Genomic DNA, 22321 nt, shown 5'->3' with positions numbered 1-22321 from the left:
CTGACTGAGACACAATAACTGGCAGTATAGAGAGGAAAAAAGAATAAATAGGTTCATTTATCTATGATGGTAATGAAGTTTTGATAGACAGTGTGAAGTTGAGCAAAAAATATTACACTAGTAACAGTTATTGCTGGTAACAGGGGAGCACAAGTTATGATGGGGAGCAGTTTTAAGCAAAGGTGCTACGAACACAACCAAAGCAACAGAAATAATTAAGAGGCTAGTAGATGGTCTGACATCAGTGAAAAAGTATTCTACAGAAAGTGCAGCTCTAGCAGCACACTGCAGCAGACTTGCAGGACATGTTCACACCATTCCCAAACTGAATGTGGACATGCCTGCAGTTGGTTCAGTTTGTGTTTGTGGACAAGATGAATAATGTAATGGGAGAAAATGTGGAAGACACCATAGTAAATACAAATGTACTTAGTACTGATGCAGAACACTGTCATAGACAAAATAATGTAAATGATCTTTTTTAGAGAAAGAAAATGTGATTTCTACGTGTAACAGAGCTATTTACCCTGTGGTAGAAATGAAGGTTTCTGGGTAAAACTTACACAGTGGATTCTCCCTTGCATTTTTCAAAGTTTATGTGTGATAAAAATAATATTCTTCAAAATACTCATTAGAGTCATGTCAGTTATCTAATACATATTTTCTGAATTTACTGTGAAGTGTTTAAATCTGGCATGAGCATAATTAGGCTACAGTGCAGGTCAACCTGTTATGACAGCCTTTATATGGCAGTCACATTTGTTGGCTTAGCCAGCTCACAACTAGATTATCACCTGTCAACCTAATGTAGATCATGAGTGTGCTATGTATCAGTCCGTCATCACAACCAAGATGTCAGGAGGGGTCCAGTATCACACTCTAGCCATTGCCTGGAATGCCAACTCATTGTCTGATAGAGACTGTATGGGTGGCTTGTAGGTGTTTGCATGTATTTCTGGAATTCATCCCAAATAAGAAAACATTAGTTGTGGTGCCCGTAACTGGCTTGCATGTAGTTGAAGCCATTGGCAAAATTACGAAACCTGGTAAATACTAGGCCTGGCTATCTCCGGAAATAGGAGATGTGTTACATGTCATGCATATTACTCGGTCAACTTTCCCACTTCGCTGATGAAAGTTGCAACCCTCTACCGTTAGAGAGTTCTGAATTATGGTGTGTAACATGGCAGCGTGTAATATAACTATGTCGGTGTGTGGGAAACGGCAACCTGTAATCGAGTTTCAAATTTGAAGAGTCCATCCACACATGGAGCACCCTCTTCTTCAGCACGATGAAGTCAACATACACATGAGCGCTGTGACATCTACAGCAGTCAGACACTTGGGTTCACTGCTATCAACTTGGCCCCCATACAATTTTCAACTTTTTTCGAAACTTAAAGATCACCTTTGAGAACTTCACTTTGATGCTGATGAAGTCGTGCAAGCAGAAGTGAGATTGTGTCTGTGTCAACAAAGTCAAACATTCTACAGTGACGGTATCAACCAACTGGTCTGCCATTGGGAGAAAGGTGTTCACCATTGGAGTGACTGTTGAGAAATAAATACATAGACAGGAAGAGTTACAATGTTAATATGTTTGTTTCATTTAGATAGCTTTAGAGTTTTCACATAATAAAATTGGAGGCATTACTTTTCAGCATGCCCTCATACAAGTAGAACCTGATCTCTTGTCACAGTTCTTTCAGGGTAAGATGGATTTCAGCAAGTGCTGAGTCTTATTGATGATGGGAGACATGCCACCTGCAGTACTGTTTCTTGGACCAACTAAAGACACAGAGGATGAAGTTGGAGTTACCAGTGAGGACCAGGAGGCGAAAGGAATATGTAGAGCAGTATGCCAAATTTGGCACTAAGATTAAAGAATTCGAAGGTGTATCTAATTAGATTGAGGAAAATTTGAAGAAAAGATCTGCGAGATAAAGAATATTTCAGAGGAGGAAGCATTTACCATAATGTTTGTTTGCTAAAAATTTCAAGCACTATTTGCTTGGATAGCGTGTTATCGTTTACATTGATCATAAGGTCCTCATGTTCTTGAGAATATGTAAGTAGAGGCACACAAGGTTCATGAGACGGACAATATACGTGCAGCAGTTTGGCATTGAAATTTATTGCATCCAGAGGGAAGAAAATGTGGTAGCAAATGGACTAAAGAGAAGCTCAGAGTTGTCAGTTCCCAAGAGACTTAAATACTGATTGAAATGTAGTTCATATGCTCATGTTCATGGAACAAATAAGAGGAAGGCGCATTAAGAAAAGTATGTAAAAGTATGAGAAGTGAATAGAATCAAGGTGATAATTTGAGACTGACGAAAAACTACCTTGAAAACCCTCAGTGCCCAGTTGTTGCTCAGTATTATTGCATCTGATGGGGTATATTTTCGTCATGTAGAGCTACCCGTACTTAATAAATATTCAAACATGCGCTGAGAATATGCTTCAATGGTTTATTACTTGGTATTACAGAAAAAGAAGCACAGTTGCCATAGGTAACTTGTAAACAACAAAACAGTAACCAAGGAACAGAATAAACTTAAAAACAAAAGTTATAACTCTAAGGAGTAGGCAACAACATTATTCAGTGCTCCAGGTGGCAGATTCAAACTTGGCGGTTTATGCCATTCATTTGTTGCCGTGCAGTCACTGAATTCACGACACAACTGTATCTATGGAAGGCGCAAACGGAACTAATGTGTGCGGACACAGCAGTTGACGTGAGTAGCGGTCGCTACACATCTATGGGAATGTACTGTTCCAAAGATAGAAATTAGGTGTTGGAGAATGGGAACCGTGATTTCCATCTCGGCATGTAGGTTTATTGGTTTTGCTACATTAATCAGAATATGGACATTACGGAATAAATAAGTGCATAGTTAAAATTAGTAGGAATGTGATTTTTGATAACATACGTAGAAGAGTAGCTAAGACAATTTGCCATGCGTTGTACTGAAATGCAGGAGGATCTGCAGCGAATTGACGCATGGTGCAGGGAATGGCAATTGAATCTCAATGTAGACAAGTGTAATGTGCTGCGAATACATAGAAAGAAAGATCCCTTATCATTTAGCTACAATATAGCAGGTCAGCAACTGGAAGCAGTTAATTCCATAAATTATCTGGGAGTACGCATTAGGAGTGATTTAAAATGGAATGATCATATAAAGTTGATTGTTGGTAAAGCAGATGCTAGACTGAGATTCATTGGAAGAATCCTAAGGAAATGCAATCCGAAAACAAAGGAAGTAGGTTACAATACGCTTGTTCGCCCACTGCTTGAATACTGCTCAGCAGTGTGGGATCCATTCCAGATAGGGTTGATAGAAAGAGAAGATCCAACGGAGAGCAGCGCACTTTGTTACAGGATCATTTAGTAATCGCGAAAGCGTTACGGAGATGATAGGTAAACTCCAGTGGAAGACTCTGCAGGAGAGACGCTCAGTAGCTCGATACGAGCTTTTGTTGAAGCTTCGAGAACATACCTTCGCCGAGGAGTCAAGCAGTATATTGCTCCCTCCTACGTATATCTTGCGAAGAGACCATGAGGATAAAACCAGAGAGATTAGAGCCCACACAGAGGCATACTGACAATCCTTCTTTCCATGAACAATACAAGACTGGAATAGAAGGGAGAACCTATAGAGGTACTCAGGGTACCCTTCGCCACACGCCTTTAGGTGGCTTGCGGAGTATGGATGTAGATGTAGTTGGGCCAAAAAGTGACGCTAAATAATACCATCATTCAAGGTGATATGTGTACAGTGGTGTAGCAGGAGCCTGAAAACAGCTTTCGCATCCTGCAACTACCCTCCCGACCTGGTACAGAAGCAAATAGCTAGAGCCACTTCCTCATCCCCTCAAATCCAGAACCTCCCGCAGAAGAACCCCAAAAGTGCCCCCCCTTGTGACAGGATACTTTCCGGGACTGGATCAGACTCTGAATGTGGCTCTCCAGCAGGGATACGACTTCCTCAAATCCTGCCCTGAAATGAGATCCATCCTTCATGAAATCCTCCCCACTCCACCAAGAGTGTCTTTCCGCCGTCCACCTAACCTTCGTAACCTCTTGGTTCATCCCTATGAAATCCCCAAACCACCTTCCCTACCCTCTGGCTCCTACCCTTGTAATCGCCCCCGGTGTAAAACCTGTCCCGTTCACCCTCCCACCACCACATACTCCAGTCCTGTAACACGGAAGGTGTACATGATCAAAGGCAGAGCCACGTGTGAAAGCACCCATGTGATTTACCAACTGACATGCCTTCTATGCCTTCTATGTGGGAATGACCAGCAACAAACTGTCCATTCGCATGAACGGACACAGGCAGACAGTGTTTGTTGGTAATGGCTAAACATGCCTTGGTGCACGGCCAGCACATCTTGGCACAGTGTTACACCGTCCGGGTTACCTGGATACTTCCCACTGACACCAACCTATCAAAACTCCAGAGATGGGAAATTGCCCTTCAATATATCCTCTCTTCCCGTTACCCACCAGGCCTCAACCTCCGCTAATTTCAAGTTGCCGTCCCTCGTACATCACTTGTCACTCAACAACATCTTTGCCTCTGTACTTCTGCCTGGACTGACATCTCTGCCCAATCTCTTTGCCTTTACATATTTCTGCCTGTGTCTGTATATGTACGGATGGATATGTGTGTGTGTGTGTGTGTGCGAGTGTATACCTGTTCCTTTTCCCCCCTAAGGTAAGTCTTTCTGCTCCCGGGATTGGGATGACTCCTTACCCTCTCCCTTAAAACCCACATCCTTTCGTCTTTCCCTCTTTCCTGATGAAGCAACCGTGGGTTGCGAAAGCTTGAAATTTGTATATGTGTTTGTGTGTTTTTTATTGTGTGTATCTACCAGCGCTTTCTTGTTTGGTAAGTCACAGCATCTTTGTTTTTTAATAGGTTTTTCCCATGTGGAATGTTTCTTTCTATTATGTATAGTCTTTTAAAAGCTAAAGAATATAAGTCTTTGGTTTTAAATACCACGGGAGAGCTAGATATATGTCCTGCAGTGTCGATCTCGCTGATACTCCATGGTGGAACTGCTCCACCTGAAATCTGTAAAATGTTTATTTCGCTACGAAGATTGTCCGGCACAACTAGGTGCTGTGTTATATGATTGTTATATGATGTGTATGGATTGATGCGTCTAACTTTTTTATCAACAAAAACTTTATTGCTTCTGAGATATTCTTTCGAACAGTATTGACCATGAAAAGATGCAGGCTTACAGTATCATTCCACACTGCACCTCCGATCAATCGTATGTCACGTGATATCTGAAGAATGTTTGTCAGATCTTTTAAAAAATGAAAAATACACACCTTGAATGTGTATTATTTTCTTGCATTTGTTTCTTGTGCCATCGACTAACTAAACATTCACAATGGAGCTTAATAGCGTTGCACAACAATAGCAAAATCTCTCCAACGTAATACACATCCGATCTCTGTAATCACTTCACACAGAGTCCTCAAATATACATCTTTGGTTACTTATCCCAGAGAGATACGTCCGTAGCTTGGAATGTCCAATTCTTGCAGGCAGTTTATACTACTCTCGGCATTAATTATTCGCCGCACCTGAGTCAAAGCTTTTGTATGTCACGTGATATCTGAAGAATGTTTGTCAGATCTTTTAAAAAATGAAAAATACACACCTTGAATGTGTATTATTTTCTTGCATTTGTTTCTTGTGCCATCGACTAACTAAACATTCACAATGGAGCTTAATAGCGTTGCACAACAATAGCAAAATCTCTCCAACGTAATACACATCCGATCTCTGTAATCACTTCACACAGAGTCCTCAAATATACATCTTTGGTTACTTATCCCAGAGAGATACGTCCGTAGCTTGGAATGTCCAATTCTTGCAGGCAGTTTATACTACTCTCGGCATTAATTATTCGCCGCACCTGAGTCAAAGCTTTTTACCATTTATGATCCACTACACAGTCCAACAGAAGAGTATAGATCAGGCAAAGGTGGTGCTATGGTTTGGGGGCATTTGACATAATCAGGATATGATCTTGTTATTGTTCTTAGAAAAATGCTAAATGCAGAAGAATATGAACTCATTTTACAGCAGTATGTACTGCATATAATAGAGAAACAGTTTGGAGGTGACAGTTGTTTGTATCAGCATAACAATGCACCCTGTCATTTATCTGCATCAATGGGGCAATGATTTATGGATAATAACATTTGTGTATCCAGAGTTCTGACCTGAAGACAGTGGAACGACTTCAGGATGAGTTAGCATGTCAACTTTGCTGCTACCATTACTAACTTCTATGGTTTCAACTCTGGAGAAGGAATCGGCAATCATTCATACACGTACCTCATTAAAGGTGTCTCCAGCAGAGTTCAAGCTATCATAGAGGCAAGGGGAGGACACACCCCTTATTGATGTCCATTAATAGATACCCTGTTACTTTTGGTCAGATTAAAGCTTTACTGATTAATTCAGGTCAAAAAGATAGTAATATTTTTATTCACGAGTGTACCCTGTTGATGGATGATAGAACAAGCTGTTGCATATGACTGTCAGAGAGCAAAACTAGCCTTAACTAGCCTTACACTGAAAATATACTAATCAACTCGTGTCTAATGTAAAACTTTCATTACTTTTGGTGGAATGGTGTGGTGGCTTGTTTTGTGGAAGACAATTACAAGTTCTCATCAGGGGAGACCCTGTAATATCAATAGAGACACTGCAAGTACTTTCTGGTTTACCAGATTGTTTGATGATTTGATACCTTTTCAAAATTTCAGAGAATTGCAAGAAGAAAGTGGATTGACAGCACTAGATTTGGAACATGTAGGAGTAATAGAGTTTGAATTTGTGGGTGACATGACAATTCTAGAGGTACATGTGTTTAAAACCCATAAATGGTCAGGAAATGTCTCAGAATCAGATGGTATGTATATGTTAAAAATTTATTAGTTACGTTTAGTAGAAGAGGACTGCCATCACTACTTTAAGTTTATTTTATTGTATGGCTAACTTGAATCATAATAGCGCACATAATAAGACGACAGAAGTATTCACTCAGTTTAAAGAGTGATTTTTCAGATATGTATTGTAATTCTGAGAGTTAACCAATTTGTTGTCTGTTTTCCTTTCCTTTTTCTGTTTTCCAATGCTTTGTAACTAATTTTTCATTAGTGTGAACACACCACCACATCTGCTATAAAATGTTTTTATGCTGAAGGAAGGAAGGGATATGTAAGTGTACATCTAATAGACTAATGAAATGTATTGTGAATACGGTTATGACCAGCTGTGCAATTGATTAGTGACAGATGAAAATTTGCACCAGACCGCGGCTCGATTCCTGATTTCTTGCTAAGTGCATGTGGTCATCGTACCCACTTTGGCTGTGTGTACATGCTCGCAGACCAATCCAGACTTCCATATGTCACTGTGTCCACATCTCATGCTCACACCTGTTCCTGTGATTCCTGCACAGGGAGAGACATTATTATTCTCAATATTTCCTTGGTGTGGCATGAAAAAAAGCTTGGCAATGTTTGGATTTCTGTGTGTGTAGTCTAATACAAGGTCCTCCAGACATGCATGCTAGTTAATTAGTTGGTTAGTTACATGTTCCATAGATCATTTGAATGATTCTTTTATTGGAATTATGTGAATGAGTCAGTTTACAGGATATGCCAATAATCTACTGCTGTATTAAATTAACAAAATGTATTCGCAAATTGTGAATATGATTATACACCAGCTGTACAAATGGGTAGTGACAGATGAAAATTTGTGCCACTTGAAACTTGAAACCAAGTTTCCTGCTTAATGCAAGTGGTTGCCTTAATGACTGTGGCTCTCCGTGCACACTTCCTGGAGTGACCCAAACTTCCATTTGTCGTGGTGTTCATGTTCATGCCACAGCAAGGCAAAGTGATGGGAATACCACTCCCTCTCCCTGCACAGGAATTGTAAGAATATGTGTGTATGTGAGGATGGGACATGGACACTGTGGCACATGGAAGTTTGGGTTGATCTGGGAGGAGTGCATGGTTAGCCTGGCAACTACTCACATGAAAGGCTCAGTCAAACAAAGTATGGGCTACCTGCATGGTCAGAATGCACTGTTACCCACTGTGGTTGGCTGTTCTCCAACAGAGCACAGGCAGGATGCAGCGATCCAGTTATTGAGCTGTGCTCATTGCGATTGTCAGCTGCTGTGCAGTAAGTCACAGTTCTGACGACAAACTGAACAAAGTTTTACAACCACTGTATTTATGACAACCAACATAAGAAATATGGAAGAAAACTGAGATAAGGCTTCATGGAATGATGGCAGTTTCCTAACTGCATTGGTAGCATAGATGAGAATCATGTTGAGAATGAAGTGTCCTAAAAACAATGACTCAAATCATTTTTGTTACTTTTTTTTCAGTTGTCATGCTTGAAGTTGCTGACCATGATTACAGTTTTTTTTTGCTATTGGTGCGGGCAGCTCTGACAGATACACTGACATCAAAATTTTTTAAACTGTGTTTTTTCCATGAATTCATACATGGCTGATGTGTTTTGTCTCCAAAACCATTGCCATGAACAAACACGCCCTTCCTTCATTTGCTGACTGGTGATAGAGGGTTTTAATTTCAGATATGTCTGATTCCCCCTTAACCCGAATCAGGAGCCTTAGAAGGCAATTATCAATAAACAGACAAATACTGTATGCAAGGGTCATCAGTGGTGGAAAATGCTTTCGGTATATTCGCTCAAAAGTGGCAACTCTTTTTAAGATCTACAGACATACAAATTGATACTGCAAAAGCTGTTGTCAAAACAGCATGTTGTCTAGGAACTTCATAGACAAACTGCATATCTATTGACAGAGAGGAACAGCCTGGTGACAAATGAACTAATGCTTTCCAGAATAAGATTTTCACTTTGCAGCGGAGTATGCGCTTTACAGAAGCTCTCCTGCGAACCTTGCAGAACCAAGCAGGAGAGCTTCTGTAAAGTTTGGAAGGTAGGAGACGAGATACTGGCAGAAGTAAAGCTGTGAGTACCGGGCGTGAGTCGTGCTTCGGTAGCTCAGATGGCAGAGCACTTGCCCGCGAAAGGCAAAGGTCCTGAGTTCGAGTCTCGGTCGGGCACACAGTTTTAATCTGCCAGGAAGTTTCAACTAATGCTTTCTCAAACATGCATCGTGTGGCTCTGCTTATGCTTTGCAAGACCATTTTCTGAACTGTTTCTTAGTAATAAGTTGTGAAGTGACAATATCTTCACACCTGTTATAAAGGACGTGTTTGTAGCTTAAATTATACTACAATGTCACCACTAGTTTGCATAAGCATATTATAATTTCAACTGAACTATATTTTAAATTACAATATTCATCTAATACTGCAACCAGTATATAATGCAACAATGCATTTACTTACAAAGAAAGGAAATTCCTTTTTAATTTAGACATGTACCTATTTCCTTTCATGTTCCAACCTTTCTTTATCACATTTTTATAATGAATGTGTTGTATATTGTACAGAAGTACATTTGCATGTACTAAGTCTTTCGCTTTTTCCACCATCTTGTCAGCACTTGCCCGCTGAGGTCTCTCTAGAAAAACACAACCTGCCCACTACCCATTGCGGGCGAGGGTAGTCTAGTGTAGGTGCGCATCTCCTGTTTGACCGGGACAGTGCCACAGCATGGAACACAGAGGCCACAGCAGCTGCCTGCATGTGCAGCCTGCTCCCTGTTTGGTAGAACCTTAAGCAGTACAAATTTATATTTTGTTGATTTAATATGGCTGTAGAATGTCAGCGGTGCCTGTTCTTTCCAATATTCATGCATGTTTGAAGGAAGTTGCAGTAGACTAGGTAGACACTGAACAAACAGCCATTGCCAACCTGTATATCTAGCATATTGAAATTATTTTGTTGGAAACAGTGAAAAGGGTGTAAAACAAAATTTCTTTTGTATACTGTACTCTTCATACATTATCAACTTTGAATTCATTGTTACTGAGGCTTCTGAAAACTACATATGCTAACACCATTTTTTACATTGTTTTTGTTGGTGGTGATGTAGCCCCCTGCCAAGATTTTTCATTTTACTGGCATTACATTTATTAGTTGGTGCTATTCTCTCTTTGCTTAGCCATATGAACAGTAAGCTGCAATCCATTGTACAGCCCAACATATTTTAGTTTGCTGATCATGGTACACTTTACTTATTATTTATCTTGATTTATGGCTAACTTAATAAATACCAGTATCATACAGTCTTTAATGAATGGTACTGATATCATGCATTTCATTACGTCTACCTCTATTTCATTTACAGGTTTTTTGTATGTACTCTATTTGAAATTATTATTATTATGCTGCAATGTTTTGATGTAAATAACCTTTCCTTAAACACACTGCAACTAGAAGTAAGTTGAAAATATATTTTCTTGAGATCTGAAGTGGGTTTGGGAAGGTGTAGGGATAGAAAATAGGGGTGGCGGGAGAGGAGTCAGCACTGTCCAGCGGAGCATGCAGGGACTAGATTGTGACCAGACAAGACAGCCTGATGCGGCGTCAGGGGGCCGTGGAGGAGGGAGGGATGGCAGTAACTGGGAAAGGAAAAGGAGGGCATCAGAAAAGGGGAAAAGACCGGTGGTGTTGGCAGAGAGCAGAGGACAGTGAGTGGAGCAGGGGATGGAAGTGGGAGGGGGGGGGGTGTTTGGGGGATGTGAATTGGTAGGTGATAGGACAGAGGGGGCAGAAAGTATTTGGTGGATGGTGTGGGGACAGTAGATTACCTTAGGTTGAGGCCAGGATGATTTCATAAAGAAAATTCCCAACTGCACAGTTCAGAAAAGCTGGTGATGGAGGGGAGGATCCAGATGGCCCAGTTTTTCAAACAGCCATTCAGATCAAGCATTTATGTTTGGCTGCAGGTTGTGTCACAGGGTGGTCCCCTTTGTTCTTGGCCACAGTTTCCCAGTGGCCATTGACCCTATAGACAATTATGAAAAGCTGTGCTGTGGTTGCAGGAGAGCTGGTGTATGACAAACCCCAAATCCCTGGTCTGGTTCAGGTTCGTTGATGCTATCCGCAGGGCCAAGACACCCTATCTTCATTCCTTCACAGCCTCAAAATGTCCTCTCCAATCTGCTTCATCTGGTCCTCCTCAACCCAGTGTGCCACCTTTCTAGATGTTGAACTCCTCTCTGATGACTTCATCCACACCTCAGTCCAGATTAAATGCACCAACCACCAACAGTACTTGCATTTTGGCAGCTGCCATCCCTTTCACACCAAAAAATCTCTCTTATGCAGCCTTACCACCTGGGGGTAGCGTATTTGCAGTGATAAGAGCTCCATGGCCCAGTATGCTGAATGTCTCATAAAGGTCTTCAAAGACAGGCACTATATCCCACACCTAGTTTACAAACAGATTTTCCATGTCATATGCCCCCCCCTCCTCCCTCCCAATCCTCTCACCAACCTCAAACACCAGCTACAACTGAACTAAATCCTTCGTCAGGACTCTGATTATCTATCATCATGCCCTGAAATTAGTGACATCCTACCCAAGATCCTTCCCACTCCTCCTAACGTGGTGTTCTATCACCCTCCCTACCTCCACAACTTTCTGTCCATCCCTATGCCATTCCCAATCACAACCTCATGCCACAGGCTTGTCACAGGCTTATCTTAGCCCATCAGAGCCTGGGCCATCTGTGAAAGCTGTTCCGTCATACATCAGCTTTGCTGCAAACATTGCACACTTTTTATATTGGTATGACTATCAACCAGCTGTCCACCAGAATGAATGGCCACTGCCAAGCTGTGGCCAAGAAGTAAGTGCACCATCCTGTGGCACAACATGCATCTGATCATAAGATGCTTAATATCAATGGTTGCTTCAAAATGTGGACCACCTGGATCCTCCCCTCCCCAACCAGCTACTCTGAACTGTGCAGATTGGGGTTATCTTTACAAAACATTTTCCACTCCGGAAATAATCTAGGCCACAATCTAAGCTAATGTACTGTCCCCGCACCCTCCATCCAACAGTTTCTGCCTCTCTGTCTCGTTCACATCCCCCACCCTCCTTGTGCTCCACTCTCTGCTATTGCCACCAGTCTTTTCCCCTTCTTTGGCTGTTCTCCTTTTCCACTCCCCATCCCCCTCCCTCCTCCACAGCACCCGATACCTCACTATGCAGCCTTGTCTGGCCACCATCTACTTCTTGCACACTCTATCAGGCAGTGCTGACTCCTCTTCTCCCACACATATCTTGTTATCCCTCTCCCTTCCCCACCCTACTCCCTTCTTCTGCTCAACATGACATCATCGCAGTCTGGTCGCAGCAATGGGGAGAGCAGTCATATAGGCTTGAGGTGTGTTTGCTTTTGTGAGTACGTGTGCGCGTGTGTGTTTCCTTTTCTTTTATGAAGTCGGTTTTGGCTGCAAACTCGGTGTGTAAGTCTTTTTTTGCGTCTGTCTGCAACTCAACTTATCGTCTTTATAGTGAGTAGCAGTCTATTAATTTCGTAATATTATTAATATTCCAACCAGAACTTTTCATTGTTTGATGTTGTTGAAATCTGTCCCAGTAGAATACTGTCCCTTATTTGTACTTTTTTTATGTCATCTACCTGATCTTTAATTGGTAGTAAGCTGATTGAGACAAATGGTGGGTTTCATAGCCTCCTAGCTCATACATTAGTATAACATAGTAGCAGTTGCACTACTGTTGTAGTACACTATCTTATATTCTTATTCTGCTTTTCAAGTACTTCATGAAGAAAATAGTGAGGGCCGGCCGGTGTGGCCGTGCGGTTAAAGGCGCTTCAGTCTGGAACCACGTGACCGCTACGGTCGCAGGTTCGAATCCTGCCTCGGGCATGGATGTGTGTGATGTCCTTAGGTTAGTTAGGTTTAATTAGTTCTAAGTCCTAGGTGACTGATGACCTCAGAAGTTAAGTCGCATAGTGCTCAGAGCCATTTTTTTTTTAAATAGTGAAGCAGTCCCTGGCCGATTGTGGGTACCATCTACAATTCCTATTTGGAGATATTGTGTTACATTTCATTTGCATGAAACATGCAAGTCTTGGTCAAGGAGAGAGCTAGAAAATAATGTTGACAAATGCACTACCTTATTCTCTGATGAGCGGTGTCAGGCTGACTGCTGCCAGCACTTTACATTCCATCTGTTGAATGCCATTTGTTCTGAGCCCATTTCTTGATGTAATTATGTAATACATAATACAGTCTTATGTAATAAATAGTATGCAAGTGAATATTTGTTTAAAATATGTTAAATAACTTTCTTGAAGTTTTCCTGGCAGATTGAATATTCCAACATTTGTCAGGCAGGCGTGCATCCTGGATATTTTTAATTCATGTTCTGATATTTTGGTTGACAACCTTTCAGCCACTCTCAAGGTGAGTTACTTGCAAGTTTTTAAATCACTTTACACACTGTGGAGTAAACAAACTTGTGTCAGAGATAGCACTGTTGGTAACAAGTGCATCAGTCATAGATTAAACTTGACATGTCCAAAAGTAAACCAAAGCAAGTGCAGAATCAACAAATCCTCAGTGTTTAATAAGTATGTTGTTGATAATTTTTGATGGCATGAATACAGACCCCCCCCCCCCCCCCCCCCCCCCGTGAACCCTGGACCTTGCCGTTGGTTGGGAGGCTTGCGTGCCTCAACGATACAGATAGCCGTACCGTAGGTGCAACCACAACGGAGGGGTATCTGTTGAGAGGCCAGACAAACATGTGGTTCCTGAAGAGGGGCAGCAGCCTTTTCAGTAGTTGCAGGGGCAACAGTCTGGATGATTGACTGATCTTGCGTTGTAACACTAACCAAAATGGCCTTGCTATTGTGGTACTGCGAACGGCTGAAAGCAAGGGGAAACTACAGCCGTAATTTTTCCCGAGGGCATGCAGCTTTACTGTATGGTTAAATGATGATGGCGTCCCCTTGAGTAAAATATTCCGGAGGTAAAATAGTCCCTCATTCGGACCTCCGGGCGGGGACTACTCAAGAGGACGTCGTTATCAGGAGAAAGAAAACTGGTGTTCTACGGATTGGAGCGTGGAATGTCAGATCCCTTAATCGGGCAGGTAGGTTAGAAAATTTAAAAAGGGAAATGGATAGGTTAAAGTTAGATATAGTGGGAATTGGTGAAGTTTGGTGGCAGGAGGAACAAGACTTCTGGTCAGGTGAATACAGGATTATAAATACAAAATCAAATAGGGGTAATGCAGGAGTAGGTTTAATAATGAATAAAAAAATAGGAGTGCGGGTAAGCTACTACAAACAGCATAGTGAACGTGTTATAGTGGCCTAGATAGACACAAAGCCCATGCCTACTACAGTAGTACAAGTTTATATGCCAACTAGCTCTGCAGATGAAGAAATTGAAGAAATGTATGATGAGATAAAAGAAATTATTCAGGTAGTGAAGGGAGATGAAAATTTAATAGTCATTGGTGACTGGAATTCAACAGTAGGAAAAGGGAGAGAAGGAAACATAGTAGATCAATATGGATTGGGGCTAAGAAATGAAAGAGGAAGCCGTCTGGTAGAATTTTGCACAGAGCATAACTTAATCATAGCTAACACTTGGTTCAAGAATCATAAAAGAAGGTTGTATACATGGAAGAATCCTGGAGATACTACAAGGTATCAGATAGATTATATAATGGTAAGACAGAGATTTAGGAACCAGGTTTTAAATTGTAGGACATTTCTAGGGGCAGACGTGGACTCTGACCACAATCTATTGGTTTATGAACTGTAGATTAAAACTGAAGAAATGGCAAAAAGGTGGGAATTTAAGGAGATGGGACCTGGATAAACTGACTAAACCAGAGGTTGTACAGAGTTTCAGGGAGGGCATAAGTGAACAATTGACAGGAATGGGGGAAAGAAATACAGTAGAAGACGAATGGGTAGCTCTGAGGGATGAAGTAGTGAAGGCCACAGAGGATCAAGTAGGTAAAAAGATGAGGGCTAGTAGAAATCCTTGGGTAACAGAAGAAATATTGAATTTAATTGATGACAGGAGAAAATATAAAAATGCAATAAATGAAGCAGGCAAAAAGGAATACAAACGTCTCAAAAATGAGATCGACAGGAAGTGCAAAATGGCTAAGCAGGCATGGCTAGAGGACTAATGTAAGGATGTAGAGGCTTATCTCACTAGGGGTAAGATAGATACAGCCTACAGGAAAATTAAAGAGACCTTTGGAGAAAAGAGAGCCACTTGTATGAATATCAAGAGCTCAGATGGAAACCCAGTTCTAAGCAAAGAGGGGAAAGTAGAAAGGTGGAAGGAGTATATAGAGTGTCTATACAAGGGCGATGTACTTGAGGACAATATTGTGGAAATGGAAGAGGATGTAGATGAACATGAAATGGGAGATATGATACTGTGTGAAGAGTTTGACAGAGCACTGAAAGACCAGAGTCGAAACAAGGCCCCGGGAGTAGACAACATTCCATTAGAACTACTGACGGCGTTGGGAGAGCCAGTCCTGACAAAACTCTTCCATCTGGTGAGCAAGATGTACGAGACAGGCGAAATACCCTCAGATTTCAAGAAGAATATAATAATTCCAATCCCAAAGAAAGCAGGTGTTGACAGATGTGAAAATTACTGAACTATCAGTTTAATAAGTCACGGCTGCAAAATACTAACGCGAATTATTTACAGACGAATGGAAAAACTGGTAGAAGCCGACCTTGGGGAAGATCAGTTTGGATTCCGTAGAAATTTTGGAACACGTGTGGCAATACTGACCTTACGACTTATCTTAGAAGGAAGATTAAGGAAAGGCAAACCTACGTTTCTAGCATTTGTAGACTTAGAGAAAGCTTTTGACAATGTTGACTGGAATACTCTTTTTCAAATTCTAAAGGTGGCAGGGGTAAAATACAGGGAGCGAAAGGCTATTTACAATTTGTACAGAAACCAGATGGCAGTTATAAGAGTCGAGGGACATGAAAGGGAAGCAGTGGTTGGGAAGGGAGTGAGACAAGGTTGTAGCCTCTCCCCGATGTTATTGAATCTGTATATTGAGCAAGCAGTAAAGGAAACAAAAGAAAAATTTGGAGTAGATATTAAAATCCAGGGAGAAGAAATAAAAACTTTGAGGTTTGCCGATGACATTGTAATCCTGTCAGAGACAGCAAAGGACTTGGAAGAGCAGTTGAACGGAATGGACAGTGTCTTGAAAGGAGGATATAAGACGAACATCAACAAAAGCAAAACGAGGATAATGGAATGTAGTCGAATTAAGTTGGGTGATGCTGAGGGAATTAGATTAGGAAAAGAGACACTTAAAGTAGTAAAGAAGTTTTGCTATTTGGGGAGCAGAATAACTGATGATGGTTGAAGTAGAGAGGATATAAAATGTAGACTGGCAATAGCAAGGAAAGCGTTTCTGAAGAAGAGAAATTTTTTAACATCGAGTATAGATTTAAGTGTCAGGAAATCGTTTCTGAAAATATTTGTATGGAGTGTAGCCATGTATGGATGTGAAACATGGACAATAAATAGTTTGGACAAGAAGAGAATAGAAGCTTTCGAAATGTGGTGCTACAGAAGAATGTTGAAGATTAGGTGGGTAGATCACGTAACTAATGAGGAGGTATTGAATAGGATTGGGGAGAAGAGAAGTTTGTGGCACTACTTGACTAGAAGAAGGGATTGGTTGGTAGAACATGTCCTGAGGCATCAAGGGATCACAAATTTAGCATTGGAGGGCAGTGTGGAGGGTAAAAATTGTAGAGGGAGACCAAGAGATGAATACACCAAGCAGATTCAGAAGGATGTAGGTTGCAGTAGGTACTGGGAGATGAAGGAGCTTGCACAGGATAGATTAGCAAGGAGAGCTGCATCAAACCAGTCTCAGGACTGAAGACCACAACAACATGAATACAGAATATTTCCTTTGAGAGAGTAGACATGAAATGACAGGTTTCCATGATTTGTTGAGCAGGAAACCCATGTCTCGGTTGAGCAGGTTGTCTGGTAATTGTATTTCCAGAGCTTCCTTGACCACCGAACCCCATTAGGATGATGTTGTGACCAGTATCTTAGCTTTATCACAATTCATGGAATGGCCAGTGGAAAAGCAATTGTCAGCCTCTCCTGATTTATTAGACTGCAGAAGGCAGGTGTACTGCTGGAGTTCAATGTGACATTCTTTTAGCGTTCATATTGTTTGTCCTATGTACCTTTTATTACACTCTCACAGAATTTTGATATGTGGCTGCCTTTTGTAAAAGAAGATCATCCATTGCAGATTCCAGAAGAGCTGCTATCTTGGCTGTTGGAAAGAAGATCATATCCACTTTATGCTTCTTCACTGTTCTTGCTACATTTGGTTAAATATTTCCCACATGCAGTACGAAAGCCGTAGAGTTTTCATCTCTTTCTTCTTGCTCTTCTTTTGGTTGGTGTGGGGTGTGTGCTTAAAGACACTACATGTGCCCTAGATACTAAATCTTAAGTAAATTCATAGTTTGTGGAGGATGCTGGCAGCTAGATGCTTGCAGTTATAGATTGGTATGAGTGGGCTTACTGTTAATGCTGTTTCCTAAAAAGCTGTCTTCCTTATGTTGAACTAATACATCCAGGAACAACAGACAGCAATTCATTTTCCGTTCCATTGTAACTTTGATATTTTCATGAATTTCATTAAGACTGCCAATGCTCTTAAGTTTACATGTAAAGCAAGCTTGGCACAGGTTAAAGATAAAGAAAGAATCAGGTACACTCAAAGTTGGATTTGATCTCAGAAGAGTTTTTTCACTTACACCTCAAGATAACGGCTAGCCTCCCTCGTATTATGTGGGAATGGGCTGTAAGGGGTCTGCAGGCCCTTACTACTAGGTTTGCACTTACACAGGTCGACAGGGCAACTATCGATTAGTGTGTCGGGTCGCGAGAGCTAGAGTTGAGTCAAGTCAGTGCGTGTTGTAGGTTCCCGCGAGGCGGGCAGAGCTGAGCAGAAGCCAGCGATTGATAGAAATTACCGACAAAGGGAGTGGCCATCGCCGCGGTTCAACCCCTTTGTGTTAGTATTATACGGGAAAGTGAGAAAGTATAATTAACAGAGTGATTCAGTGATATTTATGTGCCGTTATTGAGATTCCGCGTCTACCGCGCCGGCATTATTTGGATTACAGTGTTGGATTACAGTGATTGTATGTTGCGTGTGACGATTATGAATAGCGAGGAAGCCTGTGCTGAGATTAGCCGTTATTAACAGTGTATTGATGAAGGCAGTGGCTGTCTCCTTATCTTTGTGGTTTTTGATAAGAATATAGGTTTTGTTTAGTGAAGCTGTGTTTGTTGTTCTTCTTGCCACCAAACAGTACATTATTACAGCATTTGAGAAGGACAAAATGGAATGTAACAACTCCGTAGCAGTCCAATCCGATTGCCAGCCCCATTAGGCACACGGTCACATTAATTAATATCTATCTGGGCTGCTATCAGATCCCGATCGAGCGGGATAAGTCAGTAAGATCAAACCGGAGTGTTACAGGGCTGACATAACTTGTCCAAAATCACACTGGACCAATCAAAACTCTATCGTCTGCAAGGCAAGTTGCAAAGTTTGACTGCCTGAGTGCTGGGTCTCGGTAAGAAAATGAAGTGGTTTTAATCTATCGAATAGGAACCTGAACAACTCGACGTTCGCTGTTGTAGGAAAGGGCTTGAATTTAGCTCCTACACTGAAACCTCTGCCATTAACATCTTTTATCAAAGGAATTTAAGAAGCCATTAGAAAATTATCTGATGACACTGCTGGAGAAACAAAGCATGAAGAAAGTCAAGCACAAACAAGGTACTATCCACACAAAAAAAGCAGCATATCCTTGTCTGAAAGAGCTGCAGTTTGTAAACTCCAGATTGATTCCCAGATGGCAGCCCTTCCTGCAGATAAAGGAATGTCACTGTTTTGCTGCTGAAAGGCAGGTACATAGAGAAAATGTACAATTTACTTAATAATACAACATATTGTAAGATTGACAAGGACTGCTCCACTGCACGTGTTCAAAGAACACTTCTGAATTCCAGCTTTCTACCCAAGTAAGTTATTAGCAGATTGAAGGGACACAGCTCTGTACCACCAAGATTATACAGCCTTCCAAAGGTCCATAAAATAATACATAAATAAAAACAAAAAATGGTTCGGAAGAAAATGGAAGTTATAAACCACACTGGGAGCAGATACTAAAAGCATTGATGTTTAGATGAATAGTAACATTGATGCACCTACTTATTGATTGGCCAAGTATTTAGCTTCATTGTTGACACCTTTTGTAGGTAAATATGAATGTCCTATCCATAAATCATCCAGTTTTGTTAGTAGGTTAAAAATTTTGAAACTTAACAGTTCTGATTTATTAGTCAGCTTTGACGTCATTTCCTTATTCACCAAATACCTAATACTGACTCTTTCACTGATCAGCAGCAAGTTTGAGGCAGACATAATGGCATTATTTGAGCATGCACTAACCTCCATTTTCTTTTTATTTGATAGCAAATATTTTGAAGAGATTGACGGTGTTGCAATGAGGAGTCCTCTCTCTAATTTATTTACAGAGGATTTCAAAGAAAAAGCAGTCATCTCTGCACTGTGTTGTGGAGAGATGGCAGTGACACATTCATGGTTTGGCAAAGACAAATTGGTCAAGTTTCTTGAACATCCTAACTTCATCTACAAAAATATCAAATTTGGAATGGAATGGGAAATGTTTTAGTGTGACTTATGGAAAATGGGTTTCTAGGACATAGCATTAACCTGGAGCCCACTCACACCAACTATAATTGCAGGCATCTAGTTGTCACCATCCTTCACATACTATGAGTGTACTTAAAACTTAGTATGTAGGCTCATGTAGTGTCTGATGCTGACAGCCTACAGAGTGAACTGATACACTTGAAAGAAATATTCCATAAGAATGGATATTCAAAACATCAAATTAAGAAAGCTCTGCATGTGCATACGCCACACCAACTGAAAAGGAGCATGAAGAAAGAGTTGCAAGTCTATGATCTTTCTACTGTATGTGGGAAATATTTCATCAAAAGTGCAAAAATAATGAAGAAGCATAAAGAGGATGTGATCTTCCATCCACCGGTGAAGACGACAGCTCTTCTGGAATCTGTGAAGGATAATCTGCTTTTATAAAAGGTGGGCATTTGTTAAAATCCATGTGAGTGTGATAATGGGTACATAGGACAAACAATACACACTGTAAAAGAACATTGCATTGAACATCAGCAATATACCCACCATCTGCAGTCTAATAAATCTGTAGTGACTGAACATTATGTTTCCACAGGGCATTCCATGGCTTATGATAAAGTTAAGATACTGACCACAGCCTCTCCTTACTTGAGTTCAGTGGTCAAGGGAGCAGTGGAAACACACAATTTGCTCAACAGAGACGAGCGTTTCCAGCTCAACAAATTATGGAAACCCCTTATTTCACATCTTCACTCTCAAAGTAAATATTCTAAGTCTCCATGCCATCCATAATGATCAACAACACATGGATTACACACTGCGAATCTGCTGATTCGGCACTTACTTTGTTTAATTTTTAGATGCATCAGTTTTAATCAATGACTGATGCCCTTGTTAGCAACAGCACTCTCTCTGACACAAGCACGTTTACCCACACTGCATAAAGTGATTTAAAAGCTTGCAAGCAACTCACCTTGAGAATGGCTGAAAGGTTGTCAGCAGAAGTATCGCAATATGAATTAAAAATGTGCTGGATGCACATCCAAAAAATGGTGGATTAAGTTAACACCTGTATGATTACAATTTTCAGAAATGAAGTGGTTTGATGCAAAACTCACATTCTATGTGGTAGTAAATTTTACAGTATGAGGAAGAAACTAGCAATAAATACACACTTTTTTTACTATGCTATGAGAAGGAAAGTTGCTACTCACCATATAGCAGAAATGCTGAGTCACAGATATGCTCAACAAATAGACTCTCACAATTACAGCTTTAGGGTGGTAAGGCCTTCGTCAACAATAGACAGACATATATATGCGCGCTTGCATGCGCCACATCCCCCCCCCCCCCCCCCACCACACACACACACACACACACACACACACACACACACACACACACACTTGACTCAAATTTTCCATTGTTTGATTCACACTTTGTAACTGTGTGATTTTTGTTATGATGTTCCTGGAATCCTTTCTTTGAAGGTTTATTATATTAAGACAAGACTGAGAAATTAACACTTAGTTTTTTGCAGAGTATGACTTTTGGAAAGAGATTGTAGAGAACATCACTTTGGCAGCACATTTGTGAGGCAAAGTATGGATTTTGCTAGCATTTCAATTTGTTGGCTGTAGCTCATACTTGAAGTTGCGTTTGTACTATATAGCTTGGTGAAAATTTCAGAAGTCCTCTTTTGTACTGTGCACTTCCTTATTCTACAACACATTAAATACTGTTATGCAGGGTTCACTCTACCTGACTACTTTGGCCAACAGAGGGCCCAATGACCTGTTTCCGGAGGTTTGGCACAAGCATGACACTGACTAATAATGCTTGTTATCTGTCATAGGGATGTATTGCACATTGTCACACTTATGCCCTGCAGCTAAGCTAGCATCTGGCAGAGCAGGTGGCACTTTCACTCAGAGGATCATTCAAAGAAATGGCCACAACACATCAAATGCAACCAAAGAAACGAGACGGTTTTCTTGGAAGTGCTTTCTGAATGAACGTACATTGGTTTTGATTATCGTGTAACACAAATGATTGATTGGCTTAGTTTCCATCTCATATGAATATATCAGTGTTTCACCTCCTTTTACAATGTTGTATACAGATTTTGCATTTCCTTGGTCGAATTTTTTGATCATTTCCTGCCATTAATTGACTCAAGCGTGTTATTGAGCTTTTTTCATAGTTCTCGGAATTTGGCTTAATGTGTCTAATAAATAAAATAGTGTACCACCAAAGTGGTAGACAGAGTGAAAGCAAATGATACTGTAATCAAAATCTTAAGTGTAGCAAGCCTGCGAATTAAACAAAAAATAAAACTAATCAAGTTAAAAGTTTTTGCAATGCCCCATAAAGTTCTGTGCTTTGTTCTTTATATATTTTTGTACTTATTATTTGAATTAAACTTATATTTCTTTGTGCCCTAAATATTCATGTTAATTTTCTGTGGATCAATAATGGTAGGCTAGACCAAAGAGTTCACTGTTGATGGACTGGTTATTTATTCACTCATTAAA

The 22321-nt window shown here is 40.7% G+C and overlaps 1 protein-coding gene across 2 annotated transcripts in view; it reads left to right on the top strand.

The window, feature by feature from the left end:
• LOC124777126 (oxidized purine nucleoside triphosphate hydrolase-like) overlaps nt 1-22321 on the top strand; it is an 88317-nt gene that overhangs the window by 40637 nt on the left and 25359 nt on the right. For both annotated transcript variants that reach the window (XM_047252412.1, XM_047252413.1), the window contains one exon: nt 6806-6951. In XM_047252412.1, coding sequence (XP_047108368.1) covers nt 6806-6951 — 146 coding nt within the window. The remainder of the gene's footprint in view (nt 1-6805; nt 6952-22321) is intronic.

This window comes from Schistocerca piceifrons, chromosome 2 (genome assembly GCF_021461385.2).
Source record: "Schistocerca piceifrons isolate TAMUIC-IGC-003096 chromosome 2, iqSchPice1.1, whole genome shotgun sequence".
NCBI lineage: Eukaryota > Metazoa > Arthropoda > Insecta > Orthoptera > Acrididae > Schistocerca > Schistocerca piceifrons.
The sequence above is the reverse complement of the archived record's forward strand: the minus strand, read 5'-3'. Positions and strand labels throughout refer to the sequence as shown.